Here is a 27,406-nt window from a genome sequence, read left to right on the forward strand (position 1 = left end):
CCCCCATTCCTGTCAATTGTTCCCTTATGCTCTCTCTGAAACTCTGTACAACCTCTGGTTCTTTCAGTTTATCCAGGTCCCATCTCCTTAAATTCCCACCTTTTTGCAGTTTCTTCAGTTTTAATTAAACCTACTCCTGCATTACCCCTATTCGACTTTGTGTTTATAACCCTGTAGTCACCTGACCAAAAGTCTTGTTCCTCCTGCCACCGAACTTCACTAATTCCCACTACATGTAACTTTAACCTATCCATTTCCCTTTTCAAATTTTCTAACCTACCTGCCCGATTAAGGGACCTGACGTTCCACGCTCCAATCCGTAGAACGCCAGTTTTCTTTCTCCTGATAACGACATCCTCTTGAGTAGTGCCCGCCCGGAGATCCGAATGGGGGACTATTTTACCTCCGGAATATTTTACCCAAGAGGACGCCATCATTATTTAATCATACAGTAAAGCTGCATGCCCTCGGGAAAAATTACGGCCGTAGTTTCCCCTTGCTTTCAGCCGTTCGCAGTACCAGCACAGCAAGGCCGTTTTGGTTATTGTTATAAGGCCAGATCAGTCAATCATCCAGACTGTTGCCCTTGCAACTACTGAAAAGGCTGCTGCCCCTCTTCAGGAACCACACGTTTGTCTGGCCTCTCAACAGATACCCCTCCGTTGGGGTTGTACCTACGGTACGGCTATCTGTATCGCTGAGGCACGCAAGCCTCCCCACCGACGGCAAGGTCCATGGTTCATGGGGAGGAAAAGAATCCTAGCATTCAAAATCTTTTATTTAAACCATCCAGTACCTCATAGAGAAAAAAGAATACAGCATTTTCAGTTGTTAAACCACTTCTAAAACCAAAATGTACATTTGATAGCATTACTGTACATGACAGCATTACATGAAATAAAATGGTCAATTATCCTTACATCCATAGCCTTTTCAATAAATTTAGCAACCGCTGATGGCGTAGAAAGATGTCTAAAATTGTCTACATTAAACCTTCCTCTCTTTTTATAAAGCAACTTTACTACTGGGTACTTTAATCGTTCAGGAAACTGACCATTCTTAAAGCAAAAATTACAAATATGGCTAAGTACAGAGCTAATATTTGCAGCACAATACTTTAATATTTTACTAGGTACTCCATCACATCCATGAGAGTCCTAAGTCTTCAGTGATTTAATTATTGACTCAATCTCCCCCTTGTCAGTATCACAGAGGAGTATTCCAGACAGCAGTCTCAGAAAGGCATTTTCCATGAGATCTTTACACTGAAGTGCCAAAGAAACTGGTATAGCATGTGTATTCAAATATAGAGATACGGTGCGGTTGACAATGCCTTTATAAGACAAGTGTTTGGTGAAGTTGTTAGATTGGTTACTGCTGCTACAATGGCAGGTTATCAAGATTTAAGTGAGTTTGCGTATGGTGTTATAGCTGGTGCATGAGCGATGGGACACAGCATCTCCGAGATAGTAATGAAGTGGAGATTTTCCCGTACTACCATTTCACAGGTGTACTGTGAATATCAGGAATTTGGTAATAAAACACCAAATCTCTGACAGCACTGCAAGAATGGGACCAACAATGACTGAAGAGAATCGTTCAACATGACAGAAGTGCAACCCTTCCACAAATTGCTGCAGATTTCAATGCTGGGCCATGAACAAGTGTCAAAGTGTGAACCATTCCACAAAACATCATGGATATGGGTTTCGGAGCCGACAGCCCACTTATGTACCCCTGATGACTGCACAACACCTTGTCTGTGCCCATCAACAGCGGCTTGGACTGTTTGTGACTGGAAACATGTTGCCTGGTCGGACAAGTCTCGTTTCAAATTGTATCGAGCACATGGACTGGTACAGATATGGAGACAACCTCATGAATCCATGGTCCCTGTATGTCAGCAGGGGACTGTTCAAGTTGGTGGAGCCTCTGTAATGGTGTGGGGAATGTGCAGTTGGAATGATACGCGACTCCCAATATGCCTAGATACAACTCTCACAAGTGACATGTATGGAACCATTCTGTCTGATCACCTGCATCCATTCATGTCCTTTGTGCATTCGGACACACTTGGGCAATTCCGGCAGGACAATGAGACACCCTGTAATGGGACATCCTCCTCTAGCATTACTTTTCCTCAACAGTAGTTGTCAATACCAGCATTATTTTTCGAATTTTGGACAGGTCAATATTATCTCAGTTGCTTTTCTGAAAACTTGCATATAATTTTATACACGGTACTGTATGTTATATTTCAAGGTAAAATTTATGAAATGGAATCACTTTATAAAATATTTTAGTTTCGATGTTATAATCGATAAGTACTAAACCATTTTTTAGAAACATTTGAAATTATGAATTTTTGGCACACTTAAAATTTCTATTATTAATTATGCAAATCCTGAACTGTTTACTATGTTAATTCTGGGTTCATTTATGAAATAATAATTGAAATTAAAGCTAGTAGAAATTCATTTGTTGAGAAAAATTGTAAAACCTTTGAAATATTGTTATTTCCGCGAAGTGTGAGAGTCGTAAGCATACCTCTGATATTATAGGACATATTTTTGTGAGAACAACGTCGTTTTGGCTTTGTTAATGTAAAAAATCAAAAGACTGTATGATATACTAAAATGTGAGAAAATATATTTATGTAAAAACAAACATTCTGGAACAACAATCCAACTGTGAGGACCTAAAATGTGAGTTTTCAGCTTCAAGAATCAGACCCCTAGACAAGAAGAACTGGAGCCAAATCAACATGACAAGCTAAGTAAATCAGAAAGTTTATTGTAATCTTTGCTCCTCTCAAATATTTTCATAAAATATGTTTCTTATTGTGGACAATAGCTGGAACCAGAAATGAGGGGGGATATTACAACCCCACACATCTAGCCCCTTTACTAACAGAATGCCCAATGACACAATTTCTTCAATGGCACAAAAGAAAAGGCATCCAAACTTCACCAGAAATTCAATGAACTCCAATAAATATATAAAGCAATTAAGCATTAAATATTGATAAATTTTCAGTTTCTCACTCTTAAATAACTCACAAAATGCTAAAAACATTAGTTAACTTCATTAAATTGGGGGAAAAATACTGGAACAACTGAGCAATGAAAAATGGAAACAAGCAGGCTTTTAAATCTTTGAAGTTACTTACCGCCCTTTTCAATCTATCCCAGGCCTGTTCAATAGGGTTCATGTCTGGAGAACGTGCTAGTCTCTTGTCAAGGGATGTCTGAAGGAAGTCATTCACAAGATGTGCACAATGGGGGTGTGAATTGTCATCCATGAAGATGAACGCCTCGCCAATATGCTGCTGATATGATTGCACTATTGGTCGGAGGATGGCATTCACGTATTGTACAGCTGTTACGGCGCCTTCCATGGCCAGCAACGGCATACGTTGGCCCCACATAATGCCTCCCCAAAACAGCAGGGAATCTCCACCTTGCTGCACTCGCTGGACAGTGTGTCTAAGGTGTTCAGACTGACCGTGTTGCCTCCAAAAACATCTCCGACGATTGCCTGGTTGAAGGCATATGTGACACCCATTGGTCCATTCCGCATGCTGTTAAGCCCATCTGTACCGCACTGCATGGTCTCGTGATTGCGCATTATGCAGCTTACTGGACACAGTTTGAGTCTTAACACAATGTCCGGTGGCTGCACAAAGAGCATTATTCAACATGGTGGCATTGCTGTCAGGGTTCCTCCGAGTCATAATCCGTAGGTAGCGGTCATCCACTGCAATTGGGCGGCCTGAGCGAGGCATGTCATCAACAGTTCCTGTGTCTCTATATCTTCTCCATGTCCGAACAACATCGCTTTCGCTCACTCGGACATGCCTGGACACTTCACTTGTTGAGAGCCCTTCCTGGCACAAAGCAACAATGGGGACACGATTGAACCACTTACTGACCGTCTAGGCATGGGCTGAACTACAGACAACACGAGCCGTGTACCTCCTTCCTCATGGAATGACTGGAACTGAATGGCTATTAGACCACCTCCGTCTAATAGGCGCTACTCATGCATGGTTGTTTACATCTTTGGGAGGGTTTAGTGACATCTCTGAACAGTCAAAGGGACTGTGTCTGTGATACAATATGCACAGTCAATGGCTATCTTCAGGAGTCCTAGGGAATAAGGGTGATGCAAAAGTGTGTATGAACTGGAAGCTGGGATGGAACTGGAATATCATCCAGCAAGTATTTCAACCACAGTAACTCAGTATCAGTTTTTGCCATCTATGTAGCCCAAAACAGGGTGTTTCCAAAAGACTGTGACAGATAACCAGAGCTAGATCTTGTGTCTACCTTTTTGTTCCAAGTTTGCATCAGCATAACCCAGAAGAACTTCTTGATTCCCTTCTCGTTAATGTAGTTTGATATTGATGCTTCCTTTGATATGTCACAAAGCTCTTTTAAAGTACTTCGATAGTTCTTCCAATGGACTGTTTTGGTATCTGCTCAAGAAGTTGATCACAGCACACGAATCAGGTCTTGTTGCTGTCACTGCATACATCAAACATCTGATCAACTCTGCATGGCTTATCAACCCTTTTTCCTTCACTGATTTCCAGTTTAACTTTCAGAGGTGTCCTCAACAGGTTACAATCTTGCATGTTGAACTGTTGTGGCGAACTCTTCAAATATGACATTTGGCTCAGATACATTTCTCATTTGGTCCTTAAAATCTCAATTCCCTAGTGTGACTGTGGTTCTCCCAGTTCCTTTATGTAAACTTCTGCTTTAACTTAAATTTCACTTTGTCCACTTCCTCTCTATTATTTCCGGCCATCAGAATGTCATCAACATAAAGAGCAATGTAAATGACGATTCCTTTAAAATCACACAATAAAGACATTTATCTGTTTCTAACTGAGTGTATCTTATAGTGATAAGAAATGTGCGAGCAGAATGATTCGATGCTAATGGTGCTTGGTTTATGCCATATGAAGACCTCTGTAGCCTGCGAACCAAACCAGTTTTGTCTTTCAGTTCTTTAGGAAAGCTACTTCTTCAGGAATAACCATGTATGAACAATTCCACAAGTCTAGCCTTGTGTTTTATAGTATTTCCATTATTGTCCTGCTTCAATTTTAACACCCACTTACTGCTGATGGCCTTCCTTCCAGGGGGGTAACAATTTAATAAAGATTCAAGCCTTATTTTTCTTTACAGAGCCAGTTTCATCCAGTACAGCTTTGACAAATAATTCAGCATTCAGTACAAGAACAGCATAGTCACACATGTATTTAAGATGATTCCTCTTGCTGGTAGAATGTCAAACAGCTTCCTTTCCAGTTTCATCTTCAACACTGGTCAGTTCTGGTATGGGAATTCTTTCATGACCCCATCATCTGACGTAACATTTTCTTCAGTGAATTCTCCTTCATTATTGTTTTTGTGTTCCTTCTTTGATGACTTCTGTATGGGTTCTGGAACCCAGTCCTCAATTGGTGTATTTTCAAAGTCAAAGCTTCCTTCAAAGAAAACAATGGTCCTTTCTGTAACTATTTTTCCTTCCTCTGCACATCAAAGCTTGTAGCCATTAGGACAGTAACCAGTAGCATTTCAAGGGCTTGCTGTCGAACATCCCTGTTCTTAATTCCTTTGGTACCAGTAGACAGGCAATACTTCTAAATACTCTCAGCTTACTCAAGTTAGGTTTCTTGTTGTACTACAAAGCTGCAGGAACCTTTCTTTTCAAACCTGCAATAGGACTTCTATTAAACAGGTATATGGCAGTACAAACAGCTTCTGACCAGGACATCATCTTAATTTACACTGAAGTATCAAACACAGAGCTTTCTCAATGAGAGATCTGTTTGTTCCGAGATACCATTTTGCTGATGAATATATCTGATTGTAAACTCTAAATGTATTCCTTGTTCTTCAAAAAACTGCATCAACTCGTTTGACATTTATTCATGACTACTGTCACAGTGCAGTCTGCTGATCTTCAACTTGAAATGAGCTGTAGCCATGGTGCGAAACATATTCAGGTAGCAAGTTACCTCCGACTTCGGATTCCAGTGCACAGGCCACTGCGAAATGTGTAAAGTTGTCGACAAACATGACCACATACTTCTTTCTGTCAAACAATTCCGGTTAGATTGGCTCGCACATGTCACCGTGGAGCAACTCAAGATATCTGATGGCACATTTCCTAGTGTGATTGTATGGCAGCTGTGATTGTTTTCCATTGACACAATCTGAGCATCGTACCATGGTGATTATGAAATTTTTAGTTCCATACCATCAACTTGTGAATGGAAGCGTTTAATACTATCATAACTGAAATGGCCTAATTTGTAGTGCCATAGTTTCACATTACTTTCAGTTGAAACAGCCAAAAGGCTTTACACTGGAAAAAAATTTAAAACATATAGCTGAGACTCATTTCTATTTGCAATGGCAATGTTTTTCTTTCCTGTTTTAATTAAACCTTCAGTTCTTTCACATGTGATACTAAAACCATTCATTTCCAATTTTTTAACTGCCAGCAAATTATAACTAGGATCAGGCCCTGACAAAACATCTTTAATCGTTATCTGAATTTCATTTACTTTTACAATCCATAGTGACTTCATTTTCTCCTTTTATTTGAGGCACAAGAAAAATGCCTGTCTTAACTAATTTAATTTTAATTGGTTGTTCCAGTTTCTTTAAATCAGTGAGACGTATTTTACTGTTAATCAAGTGTTCCATTGCTCCAGAGCCCAAGAACCAATGTATGTTGTTCACTGACTGATCTTCACTTAATGCTGCAAAACAACAACCATCTTTCTCTTTGACATTATCCACGATCACCGAATTGTGGTTCCCGGGTACCTCTTTGGAAACTTATCTTTGCAGTTAGCCATTTTGTGGCCAGGTTTTCCACAATGACGATAAGTAAAGGTCAATGAGTTCCTCAAACAGGGTGTATACGTGGACGAGGAAAAAAAATTCCCAGATTTTTCCCGGATTTCCCGGTTAAAAATACACTTTCTCCCGGATTAAAATACACTTTTACCGTGTTACGTAACAGTATACTTTTCCTCGGAACGGTAAAACCTATCAATCTTTTCAATGGTTGTGGTTTTATACACCGGCGTAGAATTTCCCGGCACTTTAGAAAATGAAACTCAGGGGAAAAAACACATTTTGGAAAGATGTCTGATGTGCAGCAACATGTGCACTGCATATTTCGTATTACGAAAGCATAAATTCGAGTCCACCAAAGACCGCATGTTACTTTCCAAAGGATTGAGATCGAGATTGCGATGTGCTTTTGTAAGCCAGTCGTAGCTCATGTCAAGCGATCTCGCCAGCCGATGACAGGGGACATTCAGAGCATAGGACACGTGATGTAGTCAGCCAATAGCTACATCACTGTTAAGTAGTGCGAACACACAAACAGGGAAAGGTAATGGTTTAAATTAATATTCATGGTGTTGCCAAAAGAAAAGACAAGAAAAGCTTTCACGAAGCATATAATATTGGCCTCTAAGATTAATAAGCTGCAAGAGAAGCTAAGCTTTCACACATAATGTTGATCTCTTTTGTGCATGTTACACTTTAAGATACATCATACAAATGTGACAGTAAATTTTTTAACAATGACATAAATGTCTGATCTACTGGGCTCGAAAATATTCTAAATGGTTGTTCTCAAAGATTTGAATTTTGAATGAGAGTCAAACGCTCTGGGATTTAAGAAATTCATTGGACATTGGCGGACAGAGTTCATCTTGTGTAAAAGGAAATTTACTGTACTTGAAAGTAACGCTTTTCAAACAACCATTTGGAATATTTTCCCGTGATCTGTTAGAAAGAGATTCGTTTCAGCAGTTGCGCCAGATGACAGGCATCGCCGCGCTTGCGCAGCTACAATGACGCAGGAAGCCCATATGTTTGTATGTGTAAAACATTAAAAGATCTTACATTATGTCATAAAAGAAACAAGATGTTGGAAGATACTCCAAGAGCATGGGAATTTTGTGAACCCTACTAAAATGCATAATTCGGCTTAAAGGGCACATTCGTATGTCCAGATTCAGATGCAAATTTTCTTGGATTACCAGTACCGCATTATCTCATGTTTGGTTCTTTATTATGGCATAATGCCATACGTGCGGAATTAAACACTTCGTTTCAAATAAACTGACTGCCTCAGCAGAAAAGATTAATAAAAGTCAAATTTCTTTAACAAACTGACAAAGATAACTTCATTGTTCTGCAAGGTGATTAACGCTTGACTATCAGAAATGTAGAAACAAAATAAAATCTGAAACTAATAACTTATTTTAGCCTTCCATAATTATGTGAATGTATTTTAATTCCCTTGATAGCTCCCATCCACAGAAATTCGTTTTGTTTTCATTTGACGTGAGAGTAATAAACGAAGAGGAAACAGCAAAATCACTTAACGTAAACACGGGTCACGTGGAGATTACCACCTCCCCACTATAACTCAAACTGCTCTGCGCATCAGGTCAGGATCTACGATATTTCCGAACCGGGCCAATATTACATAGTGGTTCACCCCCTCCCTCGAGCGTTTGAGGTAGGACGCAAAAAATTTAAAAAATCGACTTTTCAAAAATATCTTCAAATTGTACCGCACACCTTTCTGAAGATTCTGATACATAAAACATATATGATTGAGGAAACATAAGACATGTTATTTGGTCTTAAGTGTACCGAACTGCAGTGCCATGCCTCTTCACAGAATTCTTCCATTGCACATCTCTGTATTTCACTCTGTGGAATTCAAACGTGTAAATTTTGTAGTGGATGCAATCAAACTATATTCAGGCCAGTTGAAATTAAAATGTCCTGAGGTACCTCTCCTGCACCCAATCGGCCAGTTTGACATCCTGCCCCTCACATAAAACTAGTAAAGACAAGAGACAAGCAAGGCAGTAAACATTTCTTCAATCCTCAAGTCCTAGCGCTCTCTCTCTCTCTCTCTCTCTCTCTCTCTCTCTCTCTCTCTCTCTCTCTCTCTCTCTCTCTAATCTTGCCACTGCTTTATATGGCATACTTTCCTTGCTGGGAAAGAATCTATTACTTCATCAAAGTTCGTCAACGATTTGCGACATTAAAAATCGGAATGTCGCTGTCTGATACTAGAAAAGCTGTTAATACAAAGAGTACCCAAGACTGGTGTCATTTCTCGATCTGATTACATCTATTTTGTCACTGTCTGCTAGATAAAACGAAATAGGTCTGCCTAATATTGCAGCAATTGTTACACACACCAAATAAACGAGACTGTTTTGGCACAAATGGTCATTTTTATAACACGAAAGAATAAAATTCATGTAGTAACAATATCAAATGCCTATTAGGCCTACTACAAGCAAAAGGTTTTATGTTAGGAAATAGTTTCAGATTTCATTCATACTCTCTGGCTTCTGAAACATGAGATCGAAAAATAGTAGTATGAAATTTTTATATAAATTTGGAATCGTCATATTCTTCCGTAATTTGCGAGAGTCTCCGTTTCTTCTCCTTCCTCGTTCTAACAAACAATCTTGTCATCACTAATTCTGTAACTATTCCTGCCAGTGTCAAACTTTATTCCCTGGTTAACTTCACTAACCCTGCCACAATCACTGGTTTAGTTATCCCGCATTTGTTCTCCGGTTAGGCGTTATTAAATGTTCATACACGCGTTTTCCGTGCTACTCCCAGAATAGATCTTTAGTGGCTGCTAGCCGTGGACTGTATAACTGGCCCTTAGTAGTGTACCAGTCTGGCCAAAAATATTCTGTCAAAATTTCAATTTCTTGGATACATGGAGAAGACAATACATAATCTTAGTTGCCTGTTGTTCCTGTTAGTCATTTATTTCCACTCTAGTAATCTGAATCTATGGAGTTCGCTAGTAATTATAACAATGCTGATCATTTGCAAACCCAGTCAACCACATAAACAGTGATTGTCATTCACCCTTTCGGCTTTATTTGCTCAGCTCGTATAGACCTGTCCCCTTTTGTCTGCAGGGAAGTTTATTTCTAGATGCGACGGGGATTCCCCTGGCAGAGACATCATGTAGACTATGCACACATTCAAAAATCAACTTACGATTCGTTCAGAAATCAACTTATAATTTGATCAAAAATGTTCAGAAACCAACAGGGATGCGTTCAAAATCATATGAGTAATCGATAGACCAACGTGTGCTGGATGCTAGGCACTTTATGAAACAAGGTCTTTTTCCTCAATAATATGAATTTGGTGCCCCTCCCCCTCAAAAAAAAAAAAAAAAAAAAAAAAAAAAAAAAAAAAAAAAAACTGCCTCCTGGGACAGATAGATACATCTGTTGGCCCCCCACCCCCTAGTTCTGGGCCTGTTGCGCATATGTGAATCTGCCAGCTTAGGTACACCAGTAAAATTTTTCCGGATAACATCTGGCTGCTTGTTGCTATTGCTTATGCAGCTAACTGCCACACTTCTGTAGCCAGAAGCGGGAGAAGGTACTAATCATATGCGACTCAACTGCACATGCGCATAAGCTCGCTCGCAACCGCTCAAACGAATCTAATGTAAACAGTTGTGACGTCACACTCATCGGAGGCAATTTGTTGTTATGAAACATTGCCTGGTCTTCCTAAAGCCTTTGATACATTTTGCTATTGGCAGACACTTGTATGAGCTCTGTGTGTTGTTCCTGTATATGGCGCATTTCCTTTGCAACTTAATGTTTTAATTTCGTTTTTTCTCTCATTCGTGTTTTATTGCTGCAGTATTATTCCGCAGTAGCGGGATACAGTAATATTCTTTGTTAGAGTATTGGTTCTTACTAGTCAAAGTTACAAAAATGTAACCAAAAACTAAAACAATGAAAAATTCCCAGAATTCTAAAAAATTACCGGTTGTCCTGGGTCGTATACACCCTGCCAAAATTCCTTGCTGACTTCTTGTTTTACTGGCATGAGATGAAGCTTCTTTTTTTAGAAAAAAAGGGGAGAGGGAGAGGGAGAGACCATGAGAGTCTGAAAAGCTGTAGGAGGCGGTGTATCATCATTTTTGTTTTTCCCGATGACTTCCTTCCGCTTTGACTCTTCATCCAGTAGCCTATTTTTCATGAAGCTAAGCATCAAGTCTTTCATTGAGAGGGTTTTGATTGCAGTGAGCACTACATTGTATTCCACAGGCATCGTTAAAAGTAGATGGCACACGATGTTGATTTATTGGACAGTAGCTCCAGCTGAATGAAAATCACGAATCAATTTATCAAACTTTAGGAAGTAATTAACTGGCATATCATTTGTTGCATTAAATTCCATAATTAACAATCGTTTTGTCAACAAAAGTAGACTACCAATTACTCAAACATACTGCACACAATACATACATCAAAAGAGGTTACCCTATCTTTAGCAGATTCCAAGTGACTGTTGACAATGCGTTGAATAAGATGAGACTTATATTTCTGATCTGGTTAAGCCAATAGTGTTTCCTTTTCAACACGCTGGGTGTCCTCTTCCCCTTCCACAAATTCCTCCTTTGTGAGATAATTTGCTTGCATAAATGGTAAAAGTTTCAGTTTCTTAATAACCAGTTGTTGAAATTCGTTCCATCGGATAAGAGAATACAATACTTTTACTCTTCAGTTGCCACACCGAAAAACTTTTAGGTGCAAGTCCACTTGTGACCACATATTTCATCAGAAAGTCCATTTTAAAAAAAACCTCTGCTCATAAGCTGGTAAATTTTCAGTTTCTCACACTCAAATAACTCACAAAATGTTAAAACTATTAGCTGATTTTATTAAATTGGAAAAATCTGAAACAACTGAGCAACAAAAAATTGTAACAATTGTGTTTTTAAATCTTTGAAATAACTTAACGTAAGTGACAGATATAATCATTAAATTGCAGTCAACAAATATGAAAAAGAGAGGAGCATAAAGTTTTGAGATGTCACTATCCACAAGCAAATGGAACTCATACATTTAATGTTTTTTGGAAACCAACTCAGTCTGGTAACATAATCCACAATACCTCATGCAATCCCATGACAAATGAAAAAGTGGTTTTCCATGCCATGATAGAGAACACAATCCATTTACCACTATCTGACAAGAACAATGAAATCGAGCTTAATACCTTGAGACACATGGCCATACAACACGGATACAATTCTGAATTAGTCAATATAATCTATAGACATAAGAAAAATAAGAACTATAAAACAGAAATAACTTTAATAAAAGAAGAGAGAAAAAGAAATGAAACCAAAATATTCAGTCATACCATACATGAGACAAATACCTGACAAAATTAGCTACATATTTCATATAACAGAAATAAAAATTGGTTTTTGAACAGGTACTATAATGCAATGCCAATGCACTCCACTCTGAGGTGCCGGAGAAGACGGTCATGTGTGTGTGAGGTGTGGTTGTTAGTGTGAGTGTGAGTGTGTGTGTGTGTGTGTGTGTGTGTGTTTTCTTTTCTGATGAAGGCTACAGGAGAATCTATATATAAGTTTGTCTTTGTTGTGCCTGTCTGCAACTTGAAATGTTATCTTTAAGGTAAGTAGCACTATCTTTTCCTTATATTGTTAAACAAGATCTAGTCACTCGAGAAAGCAAGAAACAAGACATCAATAAAGACACTGCACCAATTGTGTATGAATGTAATGAAGAAAAGGTTTCACAAGAAGACAATGAGAAAGAAGATATGATCATGATTGATGATAGTGCAAATACAGGACATGTGTTTAATGAAGTGGACAAATTAACAATTGTGAAATACTATGATATGTTGTGAAAGTTGCCAAACAAGCTAGATGAATGAAAATAGTAGCAACAGACAACTTTGTGCGTGATAACTGTGTTCTCAAAGATGTTAAAAATGTTCCTCAACTGAGTAGTACTGTACATTTGTGTTTACTAAACATTAGGTTCAAAACACAAAATACTCATTTTTAAATGACATAAAACAAGAAATGGATTATACAAAGTGAATAGTAAATCAGGAATGTAATCACTACTGATACAAGAAGCAAAACAAGAATGGCATCACAAGCTAGGTCATCCAGACATATGCTGTACTTCACAGATCAAGAGAATGTGCACTGGAGTTCTTAACATTTTATACTCAGCAGAAAAATTGCGTGAAGCTTGTGTGAGAGCTAAGCTAACAAGAAAGTCGTTTTCTACTGTGAGAAAAAGAGCAACAACACCACTTGAAATAATACATACTGCCATCTGTGGAGACACAGAACCCCCAACACTTCATTAATATAGATATTACATGACAGTATTGGATAGTTTCACTCATTTTTGTGTAACTTATTTGTTACGCTGCAAGTCAGAGGCTGCAAAACTGATAAGAAAATGTGTGTTAGAAAGTGAAGACTAGTTCAATCTGAAAGTGTCAAATATAAGATTCGATAAAGGTGGTGCATACACCAGCCACGAGTTTATGAATTGGTGTGAAGGAAATGGAATTGTGACAATAATGAACAAGGCAAGAGCAACAATATTCGATAACAAACTGAAGAAAGAGTTATGGGAAGGGGCAACGCTCACAGCTACATATTGATCAATATGAGCCCAACTATCAATCAGTGCCACACCTGCAGAAAAATGGGTTGGGAAAACACAAGATATGTCAAAACTTGAAATTTTTGGATAAAGAGTTTTTGCCAAAAATCTAAGCCACTTGAAGAAATAAGATGAAACAAGTAATCCACACATTTTGGCTGGTTAAGCTCCAAATGGCTACAGACTGATTGTTGCAGATAGAAGGAATATTGTTGTGTCAAGAGATGTCAAATTTGAACAGTATGTGACAAAAGAAACTATCAAATGACACTAACAATCACATAAATGAAATTAAATACCAAGGAAATAAAGGAGAAGAAAAATCAAGAAGAAAGAGCATGCACTGAAGACGCAAGAAACCACATTATTAGAGACAGAAAGAATATATTAATGGTCTAGATAAGCAATAGATAAAGAAGAGAAATCTCTCTAACGGAATGAAATGTGGAAGTTGGTCAATCCAGAGGATGCAAAAGGGAATGAGATCTTAAGAAGCAAACAGACCATTAAAGTCAAACATGATGGTCAACTGAAGGCCAGACTGATTGTCAGAGATTGTTAACAAGAAATGGGTATAGATTTCAAGGAATTATTCAGCTCAGCACTAGACATATGTTCAGTAAGACCACTGTTTGCTCAGGCAGCACAGAAACATTTCCATGTGAGACTGATTGATGAAAAAAAAAACAGCCTTTCTCTATGGTAACTGGATGAAGAGATTTTTATGAAGATACCTGAAGGATACGAAGGAGCTGGAAAAATCTGTCTTTTAAAGAAAGCTCTGTATGGACTTAAACAAACTCCATCCAGATGGAATAAAATTCTAACAAATTTTCAAAAAACAGAAGGACTAATTCAGTCGAATTCAGATTAGTGCATATTTAAAGATGTAACTGAAGAAATGTATCAGTACTTGGATATGCAAGTTGATGATTGAATCATTATAGGAAAAGACTTGAAGAAAACTGAAAATATACTGAAGAGACTTAGGAAGAGTTTTGAAATGGTCTTGGGAGAAAGTCTGGACATGTATATAGGGATAAATGCTACTATCTGGCAATCAACAATGACGTGTTATGGTTGTCACTGCCTCATATAGGTGTGAAATTTCACTATGTTAGTGAACGGTGCATTGAAGATTTGTTTGGGATAAAATACTGTAGTATAGAAGGACAACTAGTGGATATACTGAACAAAGGTTTGCAAAGATCAATGTCCGAGAAATTTAGGAATGCTATTATCAAACGATTACCACAACTTATCTGTTTTCGAAAAATATTACATGACAACTTCTTACAGTGTGATTAAGTAAAATAGTGAAAAATCATGATTTATTTGAAAACAAACATTATATTTTAAGCAGGGATGTTGAAAGTGTCGAAGAACATGCTGAAAAACAATGTTTACTGCGTGTTTTTAAGGATTGGCAATCATAAAAAGAATAATGTGAGTTATTTAAGAGTTTGTATATGCAAAAAGATATGAGTGGTCAGATGTCACAGCAACGTGGCAATTTATGTAGTTTCTAATCTGTGTTGTGAGTCTTATTATACTTCTAGTAATGTGGACACAAAATAATGAAAAAACCACTAGTATCAATCAGCTATATAAAAAATACAATGCAACAATTGTAACAAATTATTTTTACACACACACACACACACACACACACACACACACACACACACAAAGTGATGGCAGAGCACACACATAAAAGATTATTGTGATTGGTAAGCTGTAAGATTTCAGAGCCAGTGGCTCCTTTTTCAGGCAGAAGGGTTGAAGGGGAAGGAAGATGGGTGAAAGGATAAGGACTGGAGAGGTCTAGGAAAAGGGATATATTTTGGGAAAGCCACCCAGAACCACAGGTCAGCAGAAAATTACCGTACAGGACGAGAAGGAAAGACTGATTGTTGGGGACTGTATCAGACGAGATTTGAAAACCTGAGAGCTTAAAGGTGGAAGGCAGGGTAATATGGAAGACAGAGATTACTGCAAAAACATCATGCACGAGTTAATAAGGCTAAGAAGCTAAGTGCATTTACGTAACACAGAGGTGGGATGGGGCACTTCGGAGCACACCATTTGTGACTCATTATTATCCTGGTCTGGAATGTGTTAATCAGCTACTTCAACAGCGCCATGACTTCCTAAAACCATGCCCTGAAATGAGATCCATTCTGTCAAAAATTTTGCCCACCACACCTAGAATGGCTTTTCATCGCCCTCCCAATCTCCGCAATATTCTTGTCAGACCCTATGGTTCTTCTGCACCCATCTCCTTACCCTATGGCTCCTACCCCCGTGACCATTACCGCTGCAAGACTTACCCTATGCACCCTCCTACCACCATCTATAATAGCCCTGTAACTGGCAAAATATATACTATCAAATGGAGAGCCACCTGCGAAATGACACGTCACGTACCAGCTATTATGTAAACACTGTTCAGCCTTCTACATCAGCATGGCTACAGCCAAATTACCAATTAGGATGAAAATGGGCATAGGGAGAGAGTATAAACTGGCAATTTGCAATACCCTGTTGCAGAGCATGTTCCACAACATGACATTCGTGACCTCGGCGCCTGTTTCCACACGCGCCATCAGGATTCTTCCCCCAGACAACAGTTTCTCAGAACTCCGCAGGTGGGAACTAGCACTACAACGTGTCCCAGGTTCTCACCACCCACCTGGCCTTAATTTATGCTAATTTCTTCTGTCTCAGCTGTTCTACACTGTAAGTACTCTTTTCTTAATTTTCGTTTCAATTTTCTAGATCTTTCGTTGTCTTTCCCGTCTATTTTTCACCTCTCTCTTCCACCTTTATTACATACAATGCACTTAGCTTCTCACTCTTATTAACCCATGCGTGGTGTTTTAGTAGTAATCTCTGTGTTGCATATTACCCTGCCTTCCACCTTTAAGCTCTCAGGTTTCCAAATCTCACCTGATGCAGTCCCCAACAATCAGTCTTTCTTTCTCATGCCACACACAGATAAATAAGAGAGAGTGAGTTTGCTAAATCCATCCATTTATTACAGCAGATCTAGATATGAACTATTACACAGCCATATTCAGTGCATATAATAACAAGTGACATTAGTCCAAACCGACATGTAGCACACAATATTGGATGATGTAGAGCATACCAGAGACTAACGTAATTTCGCAATCAATTGCTGCTCTTTTCTCCATTGTCTATATTCAATGATCATTCCAATCTAGTTAAAATATTATACTTTGACATTTGTTTTATAATTTTTGTGTGTGTATCATCTGCTATTAACAAAAATTCGTAGGCACCGCTGGCATTATACCAAAATTTTCAATCATAGTTTTTGCATGAAAGTTGTCCTGTTTTTATAACGTAGAACAGACACTGGAAAATTGTCTCTGAAACCAGTCATATATTTAAAAAGAAATTACACAGCAGCCTCATGGTTACAACATACAGGGTGAGTCACAAGATAATATTAATAACAGCAAGATGGTTGACACCAGAAGTGAACAGCAGAGAAATTCTATGGTCAGACTGGGATATTTATAGTAAGTGTAGGTTAGTTGCCATTGGTAATGGTGTATTCATTACAGTAAAGAACTGAACAACATCAATCATGTATTCCAAAGGTGATTTAACTGGATCACGCTAAGCATCAAAGACCAATCAAAAAATGATAATTGGACGCTTTTGTTGACCACCTAGGTCAGGAGCTGTAGTGGTAGTGTGCTTCAGAGAGAACCTGCAGAATATTGTTAAAATTTTCCTGGTAATGCTGTTGTAATGGGGATGTGACTTCAACTTGCCAGGTATATATTGGATGAGTCATGCTATCAAAACTGGTTCCAGAGACAGGGACTCATGTGACATTATCCTGAATGCCTTGTACGAAACTGTTTCAGCAGATAGTTAGAACCAAATCATTAAGGTAACATCTTACACCACCTAGTAACAAACAGATCTGATCATATTGGATCAGTTAATGTAGAGTAAGGTATCAGTAATCATAAGGCTATGGTAGCAACTATGACTAAGGATTTCACAAGGAATGTTAAGAAAAGTAGGAAGACATTTTTGTTTACCAAGAGTGAGAGGGTACAAATTGCAAAGTATCTGAGAAGTCAGAATCCAATACTCAATGACAAGGACGAATATGTGGAACACAAATGGAAAAATTCAAAAGCATCATTCAATACGTCTTAGACAGGTATGTTCAGAGCAACGTCTTAAGGGATGGTAAAGACCCACTGTGGTTTAATAGCCATGTTAGAAAACTGTTATGTAAACAAAGAGACAGCTTCATCAAAGATTCAACAGAAGTCAAAACCTAGCTGACAAATAAAAGCTCAGCAGAGCGAAAATGAGTGTAAGGAGAGCTATCAGAGAGGTGTTCAATGACTCTGAAAGCGACATTTTGTCAGTCAATTTGAGTAAAAACACTAAGAGGTTTTAGCCTTACGTAAAACCAGCAAGCGGCTTGAATTCCTCTACTCACTCAATCAGCGACCATACTGGCACCAAAATGGAAGATAATAGAAAGAAGAACAAAATACGGAAATCATTCTTCAGACATTGATTCATTGTGGCAGATCAGAACAAGGCCTATCCTTTCAATCATAGTACAAATGTCGAAATAGCAGGTATTGAGATAACTGATTGCGGAATAGAAAAGCAAATACCATCACACAGTAGTGGAAAGCCATCAAGATCAGATGAGGTTCTACAAAGATGACATGAAAGAACTTACTCTCCCTTCCAGCAGCAATTTATCATAGATGCCTAGTGACTGGAAAAAAGTGCAGCTCATTCCCATTTTCAAAAAGGGCCATAGGACAAATGCACATAATTATAGGCCTATATCCCTGGGATTGTAGAATTATGGAAGATGTTTTATGCTTAAGCATTATGACATGTTTTGGGAACAACAATCTCCTTTATAAAAATCAACATGGATTACATAAACAAGTTTGAGAAACTCAGCTCGCTCTGTTCATCCACAAATCGACAGATATAATGGTAATTTCTGGAGTACCCCAAGGAAGTGTGACAGCACCATTACCATTTACAACGTATATAAATGATCTAACAGAAAGCATTGGAAGTTCTTTAAAACTCTTTGCAGATGATGTGATTTTCTATAAGAAAGTAGCAACACCAGAAGACTGTATCAATTTGCGGAATGATCTGCAGAGGATTAATGGTTGGTGCAGGCTTCAGCACTTGACCCTGAACGCAAATAAATGTAACATAATGTGCATACATAGGAAGAGAAATCCACTACTCTATAACTACACTATTGATGGCAAACTGTTGGAAATAGTTTCAACTGTAAAATATCTAGGAGCAACTATCCAGCATAACAAGCATGAAGTAACTATTCATTGTCATGAGCAAGGCATCCAACAGTCAAACCCCACTTTCAAAAGAGTAGACACATTTAAATACTTGGAAGTATTTTTAGGGAGCAGACTAGAATGGAAATTGAGATCAAGGCAAGGATGGCAGCACAAATGGAGGATATTTTGGCTTGCGGGATGTTCTGTGCAGTTTCAAGAAATTTTAAAACCATACCATACCAGAGTTTAGTCCTCCCAGTATCTGTATATAGCTTTGGAACGTTCACATGAAGGAAAACAGATGAACAAATCTGCTAGTCTTCGACAGAAAGATATTAAGGACAATGTCTGTCCCAAGGAGGGACACTAAGTCACAGGAATGGGGGGTATTAAAAAACCAGGAACTGGTAGAGCCATATTTACAAATTGATATAATCTGAAGGATGAAGAAAGAAGACCGGTGTGGTCTGGACACCTAATTAGAATGGAAGATAAAAGACTACCATGAGTAGGATTCTCAGGATCCGTGGTAGGCAGAAGGAGCCAAGGAATGCCATGAACAATATCAATAGGGATATGAAGGCGGTGGGCCAAAGAAAAGGGGGAAGAAGAAGAGGAAGAAGAACCATTCACAGCAACCTTATTGGAATGACCACATAAAACAGGTAGTATGAAAAGCAGATGCCAGATAGAGATTCATAGCAGAATCCTAAGAAAATGTTACTAATCTACAAAGGAAGTGGCTTCTAAGGGATTTGTTTACCTGATTCTTGAGTATTGTTCATAAATGTGGGATCCTTACCAGGTAGGACTAATGGAAGAGGTGGGGGGGAGGGGGGGCACAGGGGGGAGAGAGGGAGGAGGGGGGAGACAGGGAGGAGGGGGGAGAGAGGGAGGAGGGGGGAGAGAGGGAGGAGGGGGGAGAGAGGGAGGAGGGGGGAGAGAGGGAGGAGGGGGGAGAGAGGGAGACAGGGTGGAGGGAGGGAGGGAGAGGGAGAGAGGGAGGGAGAGAGAGAGAGAGAGAGAGAGAGAGAGAGAGAATGCAACAACCAGAGGCACATTTCAACAAGGGATGATTTTGCAGATGCAAGGGCATTACGTCGATGCTCAACAATCTCCTGTGGCAGACATTACAAGGGAGGTGTTGTGCATCACGCAGACGTTTGATATCAAAATTTCAAGAGAAAACTTTCCAGGAAGAAACAGATAGTGTATTACTTCCACCCACATTCATCTCACGAAATGACAACAATGAGAAAATTTGAGAAATTAGAGCTAATACAACGGCTTATCAATAATCATTCTTCCCCCATTCCGTTTGTGAGTGGAACAGGGTGTGTGGGTGGGGTGAGGGAGTGGGGTGGGAGAAGAATCAGATGGTAGTATCAAAAGTACCTTTTGTCGCACACTGTTAGGTGGCTTGCAGAGTATGATGTAGATGCTGTGAAACACAGTGAACAAAAACTATTTCTGTAATACTTCAATTTTTAAAAATAAAGCCAGACAATTTATATATGGTTATTCACAGAGAAACTAAAAACATTATAAGAAACTGAAAAATGTTATACGAAAAAGTGACCAACTGATACCTGTGTGGGAACTGAATTGCAGCCAGTACATCAGCTTCAGAACCTGTTTCACAAATAGTCCACTTTCCCATAAGAAAAGGTACTCCTTCACAAATAAGGACACAACAGATAGTGGTTGATGTGCGTAATCCTGTGAAAAGAGCATCAATTTGAGAGAGAACATTTTGGATGATTGGAGGGATAACAAATTTACAAGATGAATTTAACACAGTTTATAATAACTGAGGTGATAAAAGTCATGGCATACCTCCAAATATCATGTAGGAGCTGCTTTTGCCCGGCATAGTGCACCAACTCAATGTGGCATAGATTCAACAAGTTGTCAGAAGTCTCCTGCAGAAATATTGAGCCATGACAACTCTATAGCTGACCATAATTGCGAAAGTATTGTCAGTGCAGGATTTTGTGCACAAACTGACATCTCAATTATGTCGCGTAAACATTTGAGGGCACTCGTGCTAGACGATATGGGTCGCCCAATTATATGCTCAGATTGTCCAGAGTGTTCTTCAAACCAATCACTAATAATTGTGGTGCAATGACAAGGCGCACTGTCATCCATAAAAATTTTATCGTTGTTTGTTGCAAATGATCTCCAAGTAGCTGCACATAACTATTTCCAGTCAATAATCGGTTCATTTGGACCAGATGACCCAGTCCATTCCTTATAAATACAGCCCACACCACTACGGTGTCACCGCCAGATTTCACCGTGCCTTGTTGACAACTTGGGTCTACGGCTTCGTGAGGTCTGCACCACATTCTGACCCTACCATCAGCTCTTAGCAGCTGAAACTGGGACTCATCTGACCAGGCCATGGTTTTGCAGTCGTCTCTGGTCCAACCGATATGGCCACAAGCCCAGGAGACTCACTGCAGGTGATTTCATGATGTTACCAAAGGGACTCCCCTTAGTCGTCTGCTGCCAAAGCCCATTAATGCCAAATTTCACCACACTGTGTAACGGATGCATTCGTCGTATGCCCACATTGCTTGCTGCCATTACTTCATGCAGTGCTGCTTGTCTGTTAGCACTGACAACTCTACTTGTCTGCTAGCATTGACAACTCTACACAAACCCCACTGATCTCCGTTGCTAAGTGAAGGCCATAGGCCACTGTGATGTCTGTGGTGAGAGACAATGCCTGAAATGTGGTATTCTTGGGACACTCTTGACAGCACTGGACCTCAGTTCCCTAATAATTTCTGAAATGGAATGTCCCATGGGTCTAGTTGCAACTACCATTCTTTGTTCAAAGTCTTATTTCCTGTGGTGCAGCCATAATCATGTTGGAAACCTTTCCACATGAATCATCTAAGTAAAAATGACAGCTTGTCAATGCACTGCCCTTTTATACTTTATGTACGTGATACTACTGCCATCTGTATATGTGAATATGACTATCCATGACTTTTGTCCCCTCCATGGAAACATCAGCAACAACATCTACATTTTTATGAGAGTGTTATCTAACAATATGGCTAATACTGGTGCACTAAATCCAGTCATCCATTCCAGTGCCCTTTCTCCAGCCAATGATGGGTCGGAACTAGGACAGTATATCTACAATTACACAGAGCATTAACCATATCCGTATGTAAGGCCATTATTATGATGGGGTTGGCACTCCCAAAGGAATTTTAAAGCTACTGCCAAATGTGATGTCAATTAAGACCAAACAGTGTGCTAACCATACCTCAGTTCATGTCAGTGCTTCACTTTGCTATCAGTAGTTTAGTTTTTAACAGATGTCAGATGCAGAAGATATGTCAGTTGGTTCTTAGTTCCAAAATATGCAAAATCTATGCCATTTGGCACTTTGATACCTGTGATTCAATCGTTTCTTACATTGTGACTTCTTTTATGAAGTGCACTGTATACAGATTTTTTTTAGAACCAAGATGATGTAAACAGTTATGAAAGCTGAAAGTGTCCTAATACATGATGAAAAGGAAGAATCACCCGAGTACTCCGTCTATCTATAATAAGGACCCGGATGCTACAAGGGTGGTTTGAAAAGTTCTCGGAATGGAATAGAAAAAAAGTACTTACATCACTGAAACTTTTTTTTATTTTTCAATGAAGTCTCCTTGTAGATTAATGCACTTTGTCTAACGATGTTCCAGTGCCCTGATCCCATCTCGAAAATGATTTTCCTCAAGACCTGCAAAATAGTTGTCAAATCCAGCTATCAATTACTCGTTTGAAATGAATCTTCGTCCACCAAGAAAAATTTTCAATTTTGGGAAGAGATGGAAGTCTGATGGAGCGATGTCAGGTACATGAGGTGGGTGTGGCAACAATTCATACCTTACTTCATGTAATTTTTCCACGGCGATGGCATGTGTTTTTAATCCAGCGTCAAAGAGTCACGGCACCCATCTTGCAGACAATTTTTACAATTCTAATTCTTCAGTTAAAATGTGATATACCCTTTCGGATGACATCTGGCAAGCATGTGCAATTTCATGCATTTCCATCAGTGATCCTCCATGACAATTTTGTGCACTTTTGCAATGATTTCTGGAGTAGTGACCCATCTTGGCTGACCACTGCGCGGATCATCATCTAAGCTCTCCCGACCAAATTTAAATTCGTTTGTCCACTTGGCGACAGCTGAATATGAAGGAGCAGAGTCTCCCAGTGTATTCTGGAAATCAGCATGAATGTTCTTTGCTTTCATACCTTTCTTTACGAAGTACTTAATCACTGCTTGAATCTCTATTTTTTCCACCTCCGCAAATCACTAAGTGGGAACAACAACAGAGCCACATCACTGCCACCACATCACTGCCACAGCTTTCTTGACGTGGCGTATGTTTGCAGGCAACAGTCCAATGAATATCATGTGAACAAATCGTTGCGCTAGTGCTAACCTCTTGTGCTGATTCCGAAAACTTTTCAGTCCACCCTCGTAAATATTATTTATATAGTCACTGAATAAAATGAAACCTTGGACATTGATGCCAGATCTAAAGATAAGTACTCTTTCTGATATAACATTCCTTATGAGAAAAGCTTTCATTAAAGGAAAAAAATAGTGTTTACCACTAAAAGAGGATGCAAACAATACATATTTTTGCTGGTTCAATTCCCTTTAACATTGTTATAGTTCTCAGGGGTCACTGGCTAAGCAATGGATAGTCTCGGAGAAAGTAGAGGAGGTGCTGCAAGATGACGACACTGGATCTTCAGAGTGTCCTTAAGTCTTCACTGGTGGTTCTTGTGAAGAAGAAGAACCCTACAAGTTTTTTGCATCAAGTGCCAACAACTGAAAAAACTCGTGAAAAAATGTGTGTCTATTGATCATACCTCAGACTGCTTGAGAGGAGCAAAATATTTCTCAAATATGGACATGCAAACACGCTATTGGCTGATCAGAGAATGAGTGGCTTCCTAACTACTGATAGTCTCTGCGAGTTCAAATTTATGCTGGTTGTAGTATATAATACTCCACCCACATTCAAGCAGATGATAGACAACTTCCTTGACACCTAAAATGTACAGGATATATGGATGGATGATACTTCATTTTTCTTTTGGGGAAGGGGTGGTGGTGTTTGTCTGAAGGACATCTAGGCTGCCTGACAACTGTATTGAAGTGTGTCTCAAACCGAATCCAAAATGATGCCTCTTTGCCAACCAAGAAATAAAAATCTTGGGCCGCCTAGTGGACGGTGATGGTGTCCATCTGGGGGATATCAGTCACATATTTTTCTGACTCATTGGCAGATTGGTGATGTGAGAAGTTTTCTCATAATGTGATCATACTACCAGTGATTCATAAAGGATTTCTTTACAAAAACATGCCCCTTGCAAGAACTACTGCAAAGCGACACTAAATCTTCCCGGAACAAGGCACAATTAAAAACTTTTCGTGTCCTGAAGGAGGTGCTAACATCATCTCATCCTAGCATTGTGTGAAGAGAATGCGTAGACCGAACTTCACACCAGTGCTCGCGGCTCTGAAAAAGATGTAGTTCTAGTATAAATTCAGGAAGGTATTGAAATGAAATGGTGAGAGCTTATCCTACCAGAGTACTCTCCAAGAACACGATGAACTACTCTACAACCAAGAAAGAGTGTCTTGAAGTAGTTTGGGTAATCAAAATGTTCTGGTCGTACTTCTTTCACAAACCATTCTCCATTGTGATTGATCACCATGCTCTATACTTGTTGAAAGGCCTGCTTGATATCGCAGGTCGACTGGTGACTTCAGGAATGCATTGTCACTGTGGTGTGTAAAAACGGAATTTAACACATGGACACTAACTGCCTTTCAAAGCTTCCTGTGTCAGAACAAAGCAGCATGGATGAAATCTCATCACCTGGGATTCATGAAGTTCTAAACAGGCCCCTGTCAAGCCATTAGACATTACATGGGCCACTGTAAGGACTACCAGAGATGGGAGCGTCTGCCCCAAACCTCCTCCAGCGCATCTGGTACCAACACCAACTGCAGCAACAACATTCCACCTAGTTGGAATCAACCTCTTAGGGAGATTCCCCAATTTGACAAACAGGTGTCGATGGACAACAGTCTGCACTGACTACCTCACCCATCATGCTGTCACTAAAACTCTGCCAACTGTTGAAGCTCCAGAAACTGTAAAAGACATCATTCTGATGTGATGCTCCCTGATTGTGGAAAGTTTTCTAGTTGAGACTAGTATCAGTGGTAATTTCACGTTGCAATATCACCCACAGATGAACGGTCTCTCTGAATGATTTAATAAGACAGTGTCAGATACACTTTCACATAGCAACATCACTCACAGATGAATGGTCTCTCTGAATGATTTAATAAGACAATGGCAGATATGCTCTTAATGTATGCTCAACAGGGAGTTTGGGACACAGTTATGCCTGTCACAGCATTCACATGCTACAAAGCAGGTCAAAATGACGTTGTTCCCATTTCAAAGAGATGATATTCAGGATGACTACATGAAACACCTCCTCATCACCAGGATGGAAGATGAAAAGCAGATGGCTTGCACCCTGGATCCCAAGAGTAGGTAACGTCAAGCACTGACTAGTCCAGAAGACTTGGTATGGATTTTTACACCTGTGCAGGAAGTGGGACTATCGAAAAAGTGATCAAAATGCTACTTTGGGCCATCTGTATCCTTTGCTGCTTGTCGGATGTCACATATGAAGTTGAAGATTATGTCCCTCAAGATAAAAGTGCAGGGATGGCCATGTACTCTGTACGAAGCCTTATTACAGTCCTAGGTGCAGACTGATGATTGGAGAATTCTCATTCAAGGAAACTAAAGTCCCACCTGGTCATCACAAAGCTGCAATGGGTTACCTTCGACACTCGTCACAGTTAAGAGGATGTCACAACATGACCAGAGTGCGAGGATCCACCAGCAGTGCCGTACATGGGGCCACAGGCAAGATCTAGATCCAGGGTGTTGCAGTCAGCTCTAATAAGAACTTCTGAAGCAGCAAGTCACTGTATCTCCAGGGGAGGGGGCAATGTGACAAGTGGTGCTACATTCAGTGTGGCGTAGTGGTTTGCGTCACTGGCTGGTCTGCCACAAGTCACCAGTTCAGACTCAGACTCAACCACCAGCAATCATTTGTTACTAGTGACCCAGTGACACTTTGTATGGGTAGTTTTAAGTAAGTATTTACAGCTAGACAATTTGTGTAGCATAGAGTATAATGTTTATGGGCCACTCTGTAGCGTTATGAATAAATTTCAGAGAAAAATGATAAATGAGTGAAAGTCATTACTTTCACATAAATCACGCGATGCAAACAGTGTATGTCAGGAAAATTGTCTGAAGGCATGAATGTTGTGTGTTCCGTATTGAAGTGGAATTTGGATTGGCGTCTAATGATGGGAGCACATTATGATGTACGTAATAACCAAGGTAACTATTGTACGTAAATTGTGTGTGTGTGTGTGTGTGTGTGTGTGTGTGTGTGTGAGAGAGAGAGAGAGAGAGAGAGAGAGAGAGAGAGAGAGAGAGAGAGAGAGAGAGAGAGAGAGATACTCAGTATGTATTGGAGGCAGGCCAAGGTGGCACAAATAAAAGAAAAAAATAAGGAAAAACACACATGATGTACATGTTTAGCTCATGTTACAGCACACATCTTGTGACACTTAGCACACACTATGCTGAATTATTGACACTCATTGCTGCAGTTCTTTGTTGTGGACTCTTTATGACAGACTTCTTCAAAGTGCCACACGAAGAATTATGTCAGTTTCTATGTTTTATTCACGGAAGCAGGGAGCTGAAATTTGAGTCACCTGCTGTGCTGCTGAAAGAACACACTGCGTGTAAACGAAGCAAAACTGCAGAAGTAGTTTTTCGGAAAACATTGTACTTGTGGAGGAAAAAAACACAACTTATTTTGAACTCGCAAGTTTTTTCATTATGCAGTTGTTGTCAAACGACAGCAGAAAAACTATTGGTTAAAAATACTTGATTCTTTCATATTGTAGATGTAGCACCACAACCTGATGATGAGGTGCTACAATACTTCAAAGCAGAGTAACTCACTGCCCACTGTTCAATGAATTTGCAGTGAATTAAAAGTGCATACTGTGATTGCTAATCTGATGGATGCAGAAATTAGCAGTCTGAAATTGTTGTCATATTTTGAAATGTGTATCTCCAAATCACTGAGAGATGAATGCTAGTTTAAAATGTGCAGTGGGAAAAAAAAACCCTGACACAGCCATGATTCTACCCCACAACTTTTCAGCACCCAGCTAGATGCTCTACCGTTAGACCAGCAGACTGTATGAGTCAAATTCGCTTGATGCTTTCTCAAGAAACTACTGTTCTCTTGGGGAGTTATGGCAATTGGTGGCATTGGTGTCATTTCTGCAACTTCACTTTAATTTGTCATAAGTCAGACAGTTTGTAAGAAATTTTTATAAATTATATACAAA

General features: G+C 39.4%; 1 protein-coding gene across 2 annotated transcripts in view; it reads right to left on the reverse strand.

The window, feature by feature from the left end:
• The window catches only part of LOC124788748 (centromere protein I-like), a 358,748-nt gene that overhangs the window by 134,193 nt on the left and 197,149 nt on the right, over positions 1 to 27,406 (reverse strand). For both annotated transcript variants that reach the window (XM_047256033.1, XM_047256040.1), the window contains one exon: positions 20,490 to 20,619. In XM_047256033.1, the coding sequence (XP_047111989.1) occupies positions 20,490 to 20,619 (130 nt within the window). The remainder of the gene's footprint in view (positions 1 to 20,489; positions 20,620 to 27,406) is intronic.

The sequence above is a fragment of the Schistocerca piceifrons genome, chromosome 1 (assembly GCF_021461385.2).
Source record: "Schistocerca piceifrons isolate TAMUIC-IGC-003096 chromosome 1, iqSchPice1.1, whole genome shotgun sequence".
Taxonomy (NCBI): domain Eukaryota; kingdom Metazoa; phylum Arthropoda; class Insecta; order Orthoptera; family Acrididae; genus Schistocerca; species Schistocerca piceifrons.